The sequence below is a fragment of the Calypte anna genome, chromosome Z, assembly GCF_003957555.1.
Source record: "Calypte anna isolate BGI_N300 chromosome Z, bCalAnn1_v1.p, whole genome shotgun sequence".
NCBI lineage: Eukaryota > Metazoa > Chordata > Aves > Apodiformes > Trochilidae > Calypte > Calypte anna.
In genome coordinates this window covers 67941432-67958763 of record NC_044274.1, presented here as the reverse complement: position 1 = coordinate 67958763, position 17332 = coordinate 67941432, and the positions used below count along the sequence as shown (strand labels likewise).

The window sequence follows — 17332 nt, the reverse complement described above, 5'->3', positions numbered from 1 at the left end:
CAGAACATAAAATTTCATAAGAAGCAGTAACTACCACCAATTTCACTGTGAAATATGACTAAGGAATTAATGGGGAAGAGAAAATAAAATAAAGAAAGCTGAATGTAAATTGGTGCCCAGTAGCCTTCTTTTGTCTCCAGAGAGCCACGTATAATGGGATTATAACTGAAAACAATCACAAATTGTAAAATAATTTTTTCCATTTTTTATCTGGCACCTGCTGCATTATACTTTGTATCTATTATAGATTTCAGCACGTAGTATCATTCCCTTCAGTTTCATCATATACCTGGGAATAGGACTAACTTTTTCATCTCCTAAACACTATGAACAGGGAAACTATTACCCTTTACCTAATTTTCAGCCTTCTGTGAAGGAAGCAGAAAGGGTGACCCTTTATCCAATCCTTACTCCTGTTTTAAAGGCCACGTGACATAAGGACCACTGATGCATTTTTCAGCTAATAAAAGGGTTTCTTTCATTTAATAAAGACATGATTGATAATAACATCAAGTGATCTTTTCTTAGTCTGATAAACTTACTGTCATTTTAGGTCTCCTAAGAGAAAGGAATCAAGAGTGATAGTAAAGAATAATAGTAAATAGTAAATATAATAATAGTAAAATAGTAAAATAATAGTAAATAGTAAAATTCAGCACTGTATGGAAGAAAGAAGAATTAGCAAAGAGCTGCATTCTGGATTGCTGTTAATCAGCAGTAAGGGTTTCTGTGTTCTAAAACAACAGAAACTTCTTGCATCACTGTAGTGGCATCATAATAAGGCACCAAGATTCATGTGAGAGAGTGGCGATTTCCAGCTTTTTTTCTTTTCAAAAATAACAAAACCACACCAGTCAAGCTAAACAAAATATCAGATATTTAAGAGTTGATGTAAAAGACTATATGAAATATGTGAGGGATGAGTGAAACAATGAGACAGCAAATCAGGTACCAAATATAAGGTACCTGCTCTATTGATGGAACCTTGTTGAATTACCAGTAGGGAAAGCAACAATAATATCTGGTTTTGGTGGCTCAGATAAATTTTAATAAACCTGGGATAAAACCAAAACAGAAGCATCCTCCCTCTGCTGCCAAGAAATATTCAGATATCCCTTTCATCAAGAATTGCTTAAAAGTAAGACGATTTCCTTCCTGTCCTCCTTCCAGAGCAGAAACTCTCAAATAAGAGCTCACAGGCATTTACAAGGACCTGTCATATCATATACAGCTGCTTATTAAGAACTTATTAAAACTTATTAAAACTAACTAAAACTTTTTTCATTCTCACATTCACAAGCCTATTCAATATGTGAAATAATTTTTCCTCATGGTCATGCTATGATGGGCAAAGTTGTTGTATAGAAAGACATACAGTTTTATCTGTGAAAGTTTTACTGTTTCTAAAAGCTGTACTCCTGCACATACTTCAGCTATTTCCATGAGTGTTTTACAGTAAAATACCTACTAATTGAATTTTATTTTATTTTATTCTTTCACAATACAAAGCATTAATGACATCAGTGTGTAATTTAGAAACAAAAATTACCATGTTGAAGTTGATTTTGGCTTGAAAAGCTATGAAATAGAAATGCTGTCAAAAAGCAAAACATAAATCCTATCTACAAATGGTAACTGCCAAAACTCTAAATTTTTAAGGTAAACTCTTACATTACAATTTTACTACTATTGTAGGTAAAAGGCCTCTACACACAATTTATCTGATGCTAAACAAATAAACATAACTACCAGCTGTTTAGAAGTTGAAAACCTACCTGAAAGCCTTCCTGACTATTCAGGAATGACTAGACTAATTTTTGTAGAAGTCACAAGAAGTGGTTTTATTCTCTTGTAGAGGAAAAGCTGCCATACCAATAGCCATTTGAAATGTTCAACATAATATAGGTTGTGTACTTCTCCCAAGTTCATGCTTATATAAATAAGATCTTGTCTTTTCAATTAAAAGCATGCCATTGTGATTTCAATGCTGGCAGTGATGGACAGAACCCATTATAACCCCCTCTAAAGTGTGGCAACAGTTAATCATCCTGTCAGGAATAACGTCCCATTTAGACTTTGTCTGATGTTAAGCTGCAGTAGGTTCTGGCTAACATTTACATTCTTCAAATACGAATTTTCAGACTTGACATAGCATGGCATTAAGCAGCCAAATCATCTATCGACCCAAAATCACAGTCCCTTTTGCCATAACTTTGCAAATCTGCTCATTTTCACACCTAGGGTCTTTGTTGGTGTCTTATTTATTTATTTATTTACAATCACTGCTTCTTCAGAGAACAGTATGTTCCTAAATTTCCAAAGCAGCCTTACACTACACCACTGGGCTCCCCATCAGGCAAGGCAGGTAGGACTGGCAAGTCAGAAATTGATGAAGTAGCACTGAAAAAAAATGATGAAGTAGCTACTGAAGTAGCCTGGCTATGCCCAAGCTGGTTCCTACAAGGCCAGGCAGGACAAGGCCACCCTCCCAGAACAGGTCCAGTATGGAGCTGAGTGAAAATGTTATCCAACGAGCTTTTGGCTTTGCTAGATGGACCCATGCAGGGAAGACAATGGCAATCCCTGGAAGTAACCAGCTTTTTGTGGCAGAAGTAGCTAGACACAGAAAAGCTTGAGACATTTTTTGTTTTCTCAAGTGGAATGTAGCCAAAGGACTGAAAATCAAGATATTAACTTTTAGAATGCATATGTTCACTTTAGAGTTATATGTACCACCTGTGAGTTATCTTAATTTTCATTCTCCACACATATAAGAACTGTTAACTTAATATTTGTATTTGAGATAGACACACTGCCTCATTTGTCAATATATTTATCATGTCTTATATTAATTTCCATGTCCTAATTTCTTGAAAGAAATGTGGTGCAGTATGATATCTTATAGAAGACAATCTATTACTTTAGTAATTTTTCATCAGCCAGCTGGTCACTTACCACAGAAGATAGGGTACTCACCGAAGTGAGTACCTAGTTTTCAATCTCCAGTTTCCACACCTTTACAAATATTGTAATTGATCATTCTTATTTTTTTCTTAATATTTCTCTTTACCAAGTCTTTTTCACACTTTACATCAGATCAACAGCAGACTGATACACCCATCACTGAATGTGCCATTACATTAACTGTTTCATTTTTCAGAAGAAATTATTAGATATATTAGAAGCCTTTTTCCAACTCCTCTGAAATGTCCTTAGTGCCCCAAAAATTCTAGAAGTAAAACAACTGGTGGTTAAGAAAATATCCCAGACAGCTTTTATAACCCTGCAGTTCAACATAATCTGACTGGTTACTTTTAAAATGCCTAGATTTCACAACTAGTGCTTCATGTTCCCCTTTGTTACTAGAAAGGAACTACATCATGATGCAAGTGCACTTAGTTTCCCCATCTAAACACAAACCATAAGCACATCCTGAACACAGCTGCTTTTTCAATTACTAAGGAAATTCTTATCATCCCACTAAAAGGCCAATAACAGCTGCATTTTTGTTCTCCACAGACTTGAAGATTGGTCTTTGGCCTTCTTCCTCCTGGCCTGAGATTCTCTGCCTCTATATTGAGTGGCTTTCTTCACCCATCTCCTGAAATTCTTACTTTTCATTTATGACAACCAGCATCAGCTTCCTGATGCTTTTTAAATTTTGGACACACACATATACAAATGTACACTTATTATGAGTATGCCTGTGCATATACACACACCTGCCTTCACTTTCCTTTCAAGTAATTTTTAAATTATTTTTTTCTTCTGCTTGTGGTTTTCACTAATATCTACTAAAACATTTGCAAAATTCTCCTAATTCTTGTTGACTGCTGCAACCCACACACTGATATTCCAAATCCAAAAGGAAAAGAAATGTAGTGTTGGACTAAGTGGCAGGAAAACTATGATAAACAGAAAATATCCAAATATCATCTGTATTGTCTTTTATGCCTTACAGTCCTTGATGCCCAGTGAGCTCATGTCACTCACCCCATGTCACTCATCTCCATAGAGACAAAGTCTCTCTCAGACCCCTTTTTGCATGTTAAATCCTTGACCACATTAAAAATACTCAGTTCCTATCTGTGCTTTTCTGTTGTGCTTTTCTGATACAAAGAGTACCAACTCAACTAAGTGGTACTCATTGTGCAGGTCCAAAAATGCCATTACCTTGAAATTTGTGTGTGCTACTCAGTCTTGAAGTTTTGTAGTTGATAATCTTGCAAATTTTGTAGTTGATAGTGCTCCCTAGATGTGATCCTGAGCACTGTATCCCCAAAAAGGCAACAGAAAGCATGTTCTCCCTTACAACCCAAATGAAAATTTGCTATTTTTTATCTATATCATAGATCTGTCCAGTCTCCCATGATTGCCTGAGTAGGTCAGTGGGAGTTTGTTTTAATTTTTAAATACTTATGTCTGCCTCAAAAGTAAGTTCTACTGCTGCTGGCAAAAGAAGCACCACCTTCCACTTTTCCTTTCCTTTTCACTAAGTATAAAGTATTTCTCCCTACACTATTCGAACTTACAAAATGCCACTTGAAAGCAAAGCCTTCTGAACTGAAAAGCATAGTGCAAGATAAAATTCTATCCATGGCTGCAGCTTTCTCTATGTGTCTGAAGCTCTGTCTACCCTATATGACTTCAGAAAACCCCAACAAACAACCTCATACGAGTTACAAAGCTGAGTACCATATCAAGGTACGGGTCTTGAGCATTTCTGGTTCCCAGTATGCACAGTAAACTGTTGTAATAAGTTGTTGTCTTGATTACAACAACTGGAACAGAAACCTTCAGTGAGAGAACCCAAAGCAAACTCAGCAGATGTGAAAAGGAAGTTTATTTGTATGAATAACTATATGGGAAGCATCAATGCAGTTTTAAAACTCTGACAGCATTTGGTCCTGCATATTCCTACTAGTTTGCCAAAACATGACAAAATTTCTTATGATTTGCAATTAAATATCTTGTATTGTAGAACAGGCAATTGTTGTATCCCATACATTTCACTAGTCTCTTGTCCTGGAAAAATCAGATTAAATTAAAATTCATCAACAAATTAAAATTAATTCTGCAGTACAGAATTTTTATTCCATTAATGCACACAACTCTTTTTATAGCTGTTAAATGTCCCCTCTTTCTCCTTTTTAAATGCTGTTGTACCTGTCAGGGGCTACATTTTCCATTTTAGCAGTCATGAACACACAACATGATTCCTAGAATGTTCAGATACTGTTAGACAGTCATTAGAATGCAATTTCTCATTTTCAAAGAAATGGCAGTTCCTTCCCTCATACAACTTCCTTTTAAATTTCCCCTAATTTGAAAATGCCAGTCGTATACTCTGCTTCAGTAGAGATATTTTTTACGTTTGCATATCGGCCTGTCACAGAGCAATCTGTCAGTTAGTATTTTGTCTTCCTTAATATTTGTTCACATAAAGTGATGGTCCTGTCCATAATATTTCTCAAGAACCACACATTCTGTGTTACCTGATGGTAATGAGGCTTGTGCTAAATCTTCAGTTTCCTCCTCAGTGCTACCATCATAGTCATTTTCTTCCCCTGTAGCCATCTGAGAAGCAGCTATACTATCCCTAAAAAAAAAAAAAAAAAAAAAAAAAGGGGGCACTTTTTTACTAACTGTTATTCTTGAAAAAAGTTTGTAATTATTAGGCAATTCAAGGTGATACATGTTAACCTAGATCCCCATGCTGAATACCTAGGGATACTCATGTACATGGACAGACAATATAAGGTAAATTAAGATATTAAAAAAGCCACACAAAATAGCAAACAAATTAAAGCATATTCCAATATCAGAATGATTCAATTTCTGTGGATATTTTTGAAAGAAATATTACATTAAAAAAATAAGATTCAGATATTTTTGTTTCGCAAAGTATGAAAGTTATAATCTAATTCAGGGATAATACATATGAAAGTGCCAGCTATGAAAAAGGCAGAGATATACTCTGCTTGGAACATCAACTGTAATCTAACAGGAAAAAAGGAAAATAACTGTCCTTGGCTGCAGCATCCAAAGGAATACACTGCTATTTGCAGTGACACCACAAAGAATCTTCTGCTTTCATGACTAACAGCATTGTTTCAGATAACCAAGCACTTTGCCAGGAAGAACTGTAACTCATTGATAGAGCCAAAGAAATAAAAAATAAACTGAACTAAACTAAAATACACATCAGGTATGACACTAAGTAACTCAGGAAAATTAAGAAATACCTTGTACATTTGGCATCTGCTGCAGATTCTTTAGCTTCATTCAACAACTTCTGTAAGTTTCTTATTTTTGCCTTCTTTTCATTCAGCACCAAAATAAACCGGTTATAAAGATCTGCCTCTAGTTCTTCTTTAGATTCCACACATTTTTCCAGCCTACAATGTAAAAATAACCATCACACAACTATTTTTTTTTTTTTAATTCTGTTTCCTGGAAGAAAATTCTGCAGTGAGGCCAGCCTCCTTTTTACAGAAATCCCCACACCAAATCATGTATGACTAGTGCAGCAATTTGTGCCTGCAACTGGCCCACAGAAGACTTTTGCAATGAACTTTGCTACCAAAAAGAAAAACTTCCAAGGGGAACACTTTTTCTTTATGTTTTTTTGAAAAGTTCTTGCACACATGCATCAGAGATAAGTAAAATTTAACTAGTCAACTGTTTATTACTTTCAATGGTGACTTCATTATAGTGGGTATAACATAGGAGGATACACATAATGAGATTACAAATAGACATGATTAAGCTTGACAGGTCACAAATCAGGACAACACTCTGACTTGAAATATATTTGAACAGGAAAATAAAAACTTTTTAAAAAATTAAAACCATTGGCAACTCCACTCCAGCATGGGTTGAGACGACCACCCAATTCTTTGGACAACAAGACAGCTCCAGAACCCTTCCCTTGTCATGACTCCCCAGGCAGACAGGGGTGATACAGATTTTTCCATCAATATCCTTGCAAATCTTTTTATGTCTGGCAAGACACAACACCAGGAACTGGTGGAACACCTGATGGCAACTATGATCCCTTATGGACATTCAGGCAAATAAAACATGAATAACTCCAGGGCTGCTGAGTGCAGATACAGAGATGAGATTTTAGTACCTTGTAGCCACCAGGAAGCAAGATTTTTATTTTTTCCCCTCTGAATCAATCACAATTACTTGGCAGAGGATGAAACACAACATAGTTAAAAATGGTTTTAAAGCTCTTAGTTAATAGCTTCAGAGTAAAATAAGTTTTTTAATGTTTAATCTTCAACTGTAGGTAGGTCAAAAGTCAGTTGAAAAAAAAACAATGGAAATATAAAATTAAAAATATGGATGTATAGTGTCCTATAAGCAAAGCAAATCAGGAATATAAGCAAACATGTGCACAATAAATGAAGTGACTTATAGCAAACGCAGTCCTATACTTATTTCTTGTACTTCATAACTTTTTAGTCTTTGGTTTGAACCACAAACATTTCAATAGCTGTGTTCACAACCAGCAAGTAAACCTTTTGATAATCTTGCTGACTGTGGTAACTACAGTATTGCAATGAATAGTCAAAGCTTGTAAAAAATAATCTTTTCACCAACCCATGCAGAGTTGGTAAAACTGTTCAGAGGCTTCCTTTGTTATTACACCCAAATACACAACAGATTAAAAAAATATTAATTTATAATGAAACAAATGTCAACAAACTTCCTACATAAATGCTGATCATTTTGCTCATAGATCAAAACCACGTATGTAAGAAGAAAAGCAATAGAAAATAGTATCAAGAAGAATTAAGTGTAGTGTGCAATGCTTTAGGGATATGCTTGATAGTTGATAAATAATTCATCTAATTTAAATGCAAATCACAGAACATCATTACCATATAGATCAGTTCAATAATTCCTAAATGAATGATCATATGTAATAGTCAACTACCATGAGACTTTCCACCTACAAAACGAAAGTTAACTGTTTAGTGGGGAACAAAAAGACAGTCCACAAAGATTCTCACAAACCCTAATAATTTGCACCCTCCATAGTGTGTTCAGTTCTGGGCCCCTCACTACACGAAGGACATGGAGGTGCTGGAACATTCCCAGAGGAGAGCTACCAAGCTTGTGAGAAGCACAGATAACAAGTAATACAAGGAGCAGCTGAGGAAACTGGGAATGTTTAGTTTGGAGAAGAGGAGGCTGAGTGGGGACTTCATTGCCCTCTAGAACCACCTGAAAAGAGGTTGTAGCGAGGTGGGTGTTGGCCTCTTCTCCAAAGTAAGTAATGACAGTACCAGAGGAAATGGCCTGAAGTTGCAGCAGGGTTTAGATTAGGTTATTAGATATTAGAAAGAGTGGTCAAGCACTGGAACAGCCTGCCCAGGGAGGTGGATGAGTCACCATTTGTGGAGGTATTTAAGAAACAGGTAGAGGTGGCACTTCAGGGCATGCTCCAGTGGCCCAGATTGTAAAGGGTTTGTTGTGTGTGGGGGGGGGTTTTGTTGGTTTTGGTTGGTTCATTGGTTGGTTGGGTTAGGGTTTTTTTGTTTGCTTTTGGTTTTTTGGTTTGTTTTGATTTCTTGTTGAGTGTGTGTATAGTTGGACTTAGTGATCTCAGAGATCCTTTCCAACCATAACTATTCTGTGATTCTTTTATACAGAGTCCAGAACTGCCCTGACCAGCTCAAGGGAGGAGAAAGGTAATGATAGGAATTGCCTCCCACTTATCAAGTAAAATTCAACCATTAGAAAAAAAAAAGCAGATGTTGGGTAAATTTCCTTTTTGTATTTTTGAAACTAAATGGAAAACAAGAATTTTTTGTAAAATATAGGAATCCTGGTGTTATCAAATCCTGTAAACATGTCCTCTCTACTGCACACAAAACAATACTCACTAAAAGAAGTGCTTACTACTGTGCTTTCATTTTGCCAAGGGACTGGTTTGTATACAGGCAGTTAAGGTTGGTTTTGTTACATTCAGCCATTTTGCTGATTTGACCAAAAAGGTGTCATATAAGATTACTTTAGGACCTTGAATCCTGCAAAGACATCCACTGATGAAAGTCCATACAACTGTAAACTCTCCATGAAGTAAAGCTAATGCTGCGTGGACTCTTAAGAAGAACAGTATAGGAACCTATGGTAAGATTAGCCAGTTGGGTCAGCCTCTGGAGCAAAATATTAGCAGCTTGATATATACATACTGACTGTACACAAACATACAAGAGTAGCAACTCTTCCCTGTATGCAAAAAACCATTATGGGTATGCCATCAGTTCATCTTATATGATTGTTTTCATTGACATGAACACCTTTTTGGATTTTTTCCTCTTGTTTGAAATGTTCCATATATAAATACATTCTCCAGACACAGCTATGAAATTATTTTGGCATAACATTCAATTGGTGTAAAACAGTATTATATAAATACTTTATAAATTATGAGCCTTTAAAAATATACTATTATATGGCATAAAGATGATAGGTAGAGAACAGAATACTAAAAAGCAACAGTCTTCTGCTGCTTAGGAACAGGGATGCATGCTTAGGGATGCATGAATTATGCATAAGGTATGTGTGTGTGAGTGTGTGTGTGTGTGTGTGTGTGTGTGCTGGCTCTGGCTCTAACTCTGCACAGCCTTTAAGATTCACTCAGGCATACATTACCTGAATTACATGACCACTAAGCAGAGCTGGCTGGGTTTCATACCTCACCAGCTACAAGAACAAATTTTAATTGCAATTCAACACATACTTGTGTCTGTGTGTGATATGTCTCACTAAAATACCACCTCCTCAGGCCAAATAAAGAAGCTGCTCGTCTCAAAGATGACTTTCAAGTACAAAGAAAATAAATGGGAGTTAGTGGCTAGAGAGATGCAAGTCTTATTTGCCTTTGTGCTTTCCAATTCCTGTCTTCTTAGATTACTTTGTTATATAAATGCTATATTTTAATGTAACAGATACATCCAGGTTATCAAAAAGCCTGCACAGCCAAGTGAAAGCTGCTAGTATAAGGAATAAAAGGCATTTTCCACACCTCCGTACAAGAAAGAAAAATTCCAACATCTCTGCTATTTACCCTTGTCCACAGTGCTCTAAAATATTATAGCACTGCCCTATTACATTTCACATTCAAGCTTTCCTCAGTATGGGCAATGGCATTGAATCTTGATGAGCTAAAGATGAAGAGTTAGCTTCAAGCACCAAACTACCTACCCAGCATTTATATAAGCTGTTTGTGGTTTAAATAGACACACTATAGATTATAAACTATTTTCATTTTTCCTTGTTTGTATTAATTTTAGACGTTTCATACAAAACAAAACAAAAACCCCAACCAAAACATGCCACATTTAAATCAGAAAGTGAACTTATGCTTTCTTTTTCAAGGGTCAGTGCTCAGCCCAGTGCTGTTTAACATCTTTGTTGGCAACATGAACAGTAGAATTGAATGCACCCTCAGCAAGTTTGCTGACAACACCAAACTGTGGGGTGCAATTGACTCATTGGAGGGAAGGGATGACATCCTGAAGGACCTTGACAGGACTAAGAAGAGGGCTTGTTCAAACTGCATAAAGTTCAATAAGGCCAAGTGCAAGTTTCTGCACCCAGATTGAGGCAATCCTATGCACCAATACAGGTTGGGAGGAGAAAGGATTGTGGACAGCCCTGAGGAGAAGGACTTGGGGGTAGTGGTGGACCTGAAGCTCAACATGAGCCATCACTGTGTGCTTGCAGCTCAGAAAGCCAACCAGGTCCTGGGCTGCATCAAAAGAAGCACAGACAGTGATCAAGGGAGAGGATTCTCACCCTCTGCTCTGCTCTTGTGAGACCCCACCTGGAGTGCTGCATATAGTTCTTGGGAGTTCTTGGAGTCCCCAATATAAGAAGGACACAGAACTCCTGGAATGTGTCCAGAGGAGACAAAATGCTCAGAGGACTGGAGCACCTCCCCTATGAATCCAGGCTGAGGAAGCTGGAGACTTTCCAGCCTGGAGAAGAGAGGAGGCTTCAAGGTAACCTTATGGCAGCTTTCCAGTATCTGAAGGGGCTACAAGAAAACTGGGGTAGGGATTTCTGCATGGACGTGTAGCGAGAGGGCAAGGGTAAATTGTTTAAAATTTGGAGAGGAGATTTAGATTAGATATTAAGAAGAAATGCTTTGAGGGTGGTGAGACACTGGGACAGGTTGCCCAAGGAAGCTGTGCCTGCCCCCTCTGTGGAAGTGTTCAAGGCCAGGTTGGATGGGGCCTTGAGCAACCTGGTCTGGTGGGAGATGTCCCTGCCCATGCAGGGAGTTTTGAACTAGGTGATCTTTTAGGTCCCTTCCAACCCAAGCCATTTTGTGATTCTATGATTCTGTTGGCCAAGGAATTACTTTCCTCCAGATTATTATTTTACCTCCACCATAATTATCTATGTGAAATAAACCCAATAGCTTATTCCCTGGTATTATAGTCATCCAAGCCTGAGGTGTACAGACATACACAAAGTCCCCTCTGGGCATCCACTTCCAGCATTTTCAGAATAATGTTTTTGAAAATTTCCATAGCCTTTCTGTTTGGATCTTGAGAGATAGCATCTTAGTAATTTTTATTTCATGTTTTTAGATCAAGTACTGAAGACTCAAGCTATACAATAATTCTCATAGTGATGGGTCACTTCCTAATAGCATAGAAATGTTCAGCCAGTTAAAATACTGCACTCAGGTCAGCACAATAAGCAAGATGATGAAAATTAAGGCATTTAAGAGTTTCAGCCAGAAACACTCTCAACACCTAAGATGCACATCTTAGACTAAATTGCATAAGTAATCTAACAATTTGATGATGTATGGATTTCTCTTTAAAGGGGTCTTTGGGCTGCTCCTGCCTTTCACGATCACATGAAGTGCAGGGGGAACTGCCAGAAGCTTTTTCTGTATCTGGTACAGGGCTGCTAGCAGCAAGATGCTTTCAGCTGAGCCAGTTATCTCCTGTATATTGAGGCAATTCACAGCAGCAGATTAGGGCTGGTATTCAGCTTAGAGATTGCTCACTATGAGATTTAGCCTCCTGAATGAGACTTGTTTGCCATTTTAGACCAAATGAAAAGCAGAACAAGTTTATACCTCAAGAGACCCTGGGCCTACAGAGCAAGGCTGCTGAGCTGAGCTCACAAAATCATGATGGTCAAGAAAATAAGAGTAGGGAAAATGGAAAAGGGATGACTTAATTATTTCATCAATAAACACAGCTCTTGGAAGCCTGCATAATATTGTTTTAATTCTACCAAGGTTTTGAAGAGAGAGATTTTAAGAAAAGGGAACTGCAAGAGCTGAAATCTGGACCATTAGCTCCAGGAAAAGAGGAAGCACAATTCTATACATCACATGCTTTATATTTGATGTTGTGCCACTCAACACCACGAGCAACACAGAATCCTGAAATCCTGTCTGCTGAATAAAGACAGGAAAGGCTTTTGCTCAACTCCAAGAAACAACACTAGGTCCAGCATCTGGAGCCGGAAGAGCAGAGACAGACAGTGGGGTGGACTAGGCTGTGGCAAAAAGAATTTAAAAAAACCCCAGCAACCTAAACTAGAAAACAACACTGTTTGGATGAAAATTATTTTTCTTCTCCTTTCAGTGGATGTGGTTGAAGTTTGATGACCGTACCACCGCTGGTATTTATTTTGAAAAATCATGTTTCAGCTATTCAAAATGTAAACACGCTAAAGAAAAACACCCGCTTTTGAAGCCTGAATACACAGCTCCCAAGAGCAAAAGCTGTGAGGCAACTGTGATTTTTTATTTATTTATTTATTTATTATTCTTTGGAGTTACTCCTAAAAAGTGCCCTGGCACCATGGAAATTGATGCAAGCACTAATGCCTATTACACATTAGCGTGTAATTCACTTCAGGATACTGGTTGTACAATACACTATTGTTCAATACACTGTTAAGCAGTAAAATACTACTTAGGGAGGCCATACCTTGTCAGTGAGACTGTTAAGAGAAACTGTTACTCATTTTAATGAGAGGGAAACAAAACTAAGTTCTCCCAAAAGTTAGCTCTCTTTTTCAAGGTAAATTAACACCAATTAGCTGCATTCTTTCATCAATCTTCCTAAATGTGTTTTTTCAGATAAAGCTATAGAAAACAAGATAAATCTCTGCCTTGTGTGTGCTAAGCATTTTATGCTAACTGAAATAAACATAGATACTGCAGAGTGCAGCAGTTGATAATTCAGAAGACAAATAAAATGGCAATTATAAATATCTCTCGCAAAATAATGGTACTTTTTCCTACAACAACACACTCATTTTCCAATTCTGGCTCTTTTGATAAAGGAAACAGGTAACTTACATCATACTCAAGAACGAAAATAATTTAAGCTTCAAGTTTTAATGCTAGGAAATAATGAAAAGGAAATGGCTTCCTCTGGAAATAGAAAGGATTCTGTAGAGAAGAGGTGATTTTTATTTCTACTTAATAAAGCTAAAACCACCTTGGGATACCATTTGTATCTTTGCCGTAGATAACTAAACTCAAAACTCTTGTGGGCTCCTTTCTGTCTATTATGTCAAAAGTACTCATCAATAAATCCTGCCTTAACATTATAAGTTTTTCTGACATGGTCAAGGATCAGCTGTGAATGTACTTTCAAACTTACCGCTTCTCCACATCAGTCCAGTTGCTCAAAAGCCTTTCATTTTCTTTTTGCAGATGCTCATTTTTTGCCTGCAGTCTTCCCAGGCAGTCCAGACAGTAACCAATGAGTTCCTTAACCACCTCTGCCGGACTGGAAACTTTCTGTAGCTTCACAGATCCAAGTCTAAACTAGGGCATAAAGAGAAAATGAGTTGCTTCACTTGTACTCTAAAGATTACAAGACCCCACTCCCATGAGCTCGAGTATATACTTACAGTACTACAGTCTGAAGCAGTAGAATAAATTTGCCACAAGAATTGTGGAAGATGTGGAATAATCTACAAACCAATTATGCAGCTAATAAATCTTAATGTAACCTGTCATTCAACAGGCACAGGACATAAGCACTGACCTACTTCTTAAAGGGAAGGAAAGGAGATGCCATGCAACAAAAAGTTATAGCAACAGTGTGCTCTTGTACAGATCAGAGGAGGTCAGCAGCATAAAGGTTGCACAAAAGGCATAAAATGCCTAAAAGGCATTTTTGGTGCAATGCAGAACCACAGGAACATGTATTGTTAACATATTCTTGCTGTCTGCCCATTTCTGGTACGCACAGGAGCAATACAATCACACTCATATTACTGATAAAACAAATTAACATTATTTATCTATTTAAAGTAGCACTGCAAATGCCTTTCTATAAGGCTTGAATGCTCCTGATGAATGAAAACTTGTCTGCAAGGTTTCCTCTTCAGGGCTCAGACAGCAAGCTCTTAATAACACAAGGGGTCCTTCAATTCAATAGGTAGCCTTGATAATTCAATTAAATTAAACGATAGGGTATATAATGAAGAGTTCCTTTTTTTCAGCAATGGGGTTGTTTCACAGATTTGTTCTTCCTGGTCTGGCAGAAACAACATAAAACTGTTGCTTCTCTTATATTAACGGAGGAATAGCTCAGCTATACATACAAAAAAAGTATCTGCTGAAAAATATCATGCCAAGCTGGATGGAGATACAAAAACATTCATCATGACCTTTTGAGGCAATTGGAGATGGATACTAAGGCTGCTTAAAAAGGATTGCATATATTATTTTAAAAGAAGCAAACCATAAGTGAATAACCAGACTGTGGTGCTCTGGAGTGGGTTGTGAATGTGGAAACTGAACTATCTTAAGGTATAATTTTGCAGCTGATAGAGCCATAAGGGGCTGCTCTGCTGCCTCTCCACATCCAGAAGCATCATCATTTGTCTAGCTTGACAATAAGAAAACAACAACTGAGGAAGAAGATCCAGAGAAAACCAGAGTCAGATGGATGACAGAATCCAGATTTTGGCCAGCTTACTCTAAGAAGCTTACAGAAGCAGATCTTTCAGGAAAGAGTCACCAGAATGACTTGGATTTGATTGGAACTGTCTGTAGAAACATCAAGTTGGTGAGGGGTACCTGGAAGGGGAAGGGGCTCTCTCTCACATTTAGTAATTATTAAAAGGACTGACATAGCTCTTGTGGCATTTCCCTATGAAATGAACTATTATTAATCTTTTCAACTTCAATACATGACAGTAACACCTTAAGAAACCAAAACACGCAAATGGCACATCCTAGGGAAGAGTTCAGTCTGTGTCATGGCACATCACCTATTAAAATAAGAAATGCTATTTCTCTTTTTCTTTTTTTTTTTCTCTCCTCACATAAGTTCATTTTTCTTGGGAAGGCATGGAAAATAACTAAAGACATTTGTGAAAACAATGTGCAGTTTTTGTTAAAATTGTCTAAAAAGCTAACTACTACCATACATAAGGTTTCATTAAAAAAGGACTTGTAAAAACTGCTTATAAAGATTGTTAAGGTATTGTTTGAAATAAATAGCAGTCCTTAGATATTTTATCAAGCAGTGTCTGAAAAAAAATGATACTGTGAGATGCTTCAGCAAGGTTAATTTATCAGAAAATGCAGTAAGCCCAAATGTTTAATTTCAAATTAACCACTGAGCTTTCCTTCAGTTTCACATGTATTATCTCTTAACATTTTTTTTTCTCTAGCTTACATACATATGACGGCTGTAGATGAAAAGATGCATTTAATTTATTTTTGGAAATTAGATTACATTATCAGTAACCCACAGAGTGATGTGTATTCCCTGGATATCACACTTGCTGTTTGACAGCATTAACAAAGATGGACATTTGTGTAAAGGAAACTGTTTTTCATCACTTGCAAGCCACCACACTATATGGATAAAGAATTCATGCCACACTTGAAACTAGCTGCAGAGATAGAGACACACAGTGGCACAGATAAATAGCAACACAATCGTCTGCTGTGGAGGAAATAGCAAGAAGTGTACATCCTTTTCTCTTATGCTTTTAATATAGTCAACTGAGATAAGATAGGAAAAACTATGTTTAATCAGGAAAACAAGCATGGTACAAATTAAAGTTTACTCAACACAGAAAAATAGATTATGAATAATATTAAAACAGGTTAAAGTGGATAGCAATAAATTTCAGCTGAAAACCTGATTCTACCCACAATTAGAGCTATGCCAAACATTTCAAAAGAAGACATTTCAAAAGAAATTGTAATTATAAACAAACATCAGTTCAGCCTCTTACTGAAACGTGTTAAATAAAATGACAGTTCAACATATGAGTCTTGAAACTGCAAAACACATCCTCATATTCTAAGACCTCTGCCACGAAAGAATTTCTGAAAATCTACAGGAAAAAAGTGTCCTTTTTGTAGAAGCTGGTACACTGGAACAAATCAAACCAGGCTTTTGGGCCTGCTACACTTTTTCATGAATTCCCAAAGCAGGGAGAGGAAAAGGCACACTGCAAAGAGCAGACAAAGAGATGCACGCTAGTGCACTTCTGATGATCCTGATGAACCACTGCCAGTGTGTGAACCAGCAGAGAGAACCAGTGCTGGTTAAATCTGCCACACTGCTATGGGGACACAATTGAATTTCATTGGCCATCTTTTTTAGGTGTTCACTTCAAAATCCACCACAGTAACAGTCTTTTCTCAGTCCTTATAAAAAGCAGTTGACTATTGTCTGCTTCCACTATTAAACTTCTCTGTACTGCTTTTCATGTCTGCGACCTGTGGACCATTTCTAGGTGGCCTACAAAAGGTAAGTAAAGCAAGCCCATCACCAGAAGGTTTAAATTTATCGGGCAGGCACTAACACATAAACGTAAAATAAAATTAAAAATAATAAAAATTATACAGCTTCTGTAAAACTAATATTATTCTGTATCTCCTCCTCACCAGCCATCTGACCTTAGCCTTAGGATTGTTGTAGGAATCAGTTACCTGGGTTACACTACAATTACCTCCAGCACCTCAGTGCAGAAAAACATGGGATGTTTAGGTGCAGCTCTAATTACGCCCAAAGTAACCCAATACTAGATATGAAGTTTTACTTTGACTCCTTCACACCGGTTGTTATTAACAGTGTACTGAAAGGTCCTCTTAAGTTGTTTCTTCAACACAAAAGTATTCGTTACAAGGAGCTATTTCACCGCCTGTTTAACAAACAGAAATGTTAGCACTAACAATAGTAACATTGTTATCTGACCGAATTACAACTGATTGGCATTGCCCCTGTAAAGGGCCCAGTGCTGAGAGACTGATAAGCCACAAAAGCAGCCAGATCCGTTTCATTTCCAAAACATC

At 37.2% G+C, this 17332-nt stretch overlaps 1 protein-coding gene across 1 annotated transcript in view; it reads right to left on the bottom strand.

The window, feature by feature from the left end:
- The window catches only part of XRCC4 (X-ray repair cross complementing 4), a 184346-nt gene that overhangs the window by 89795 nt on the left and 77219 nt on the right, over positions 1-17332 (bottom strand). Inside the window, exons 5-7 of the mRNA XM_030467360.1 lie at positions 13665-13831; positions 6246-6398; positions 5496-5599 (exon numbers count right to left, since the gene is read on the bottom strand). Coding sequence (XP_030323220.1) covers positions 5496-5599; positions 6246-6398; positions 13665-13831 — 424 coding nt within the window. The remainder of the gene's footprint in view (positions 1-5495; positions 5600-6245; positions 6399-13664; positions 13832-17332) is intronic.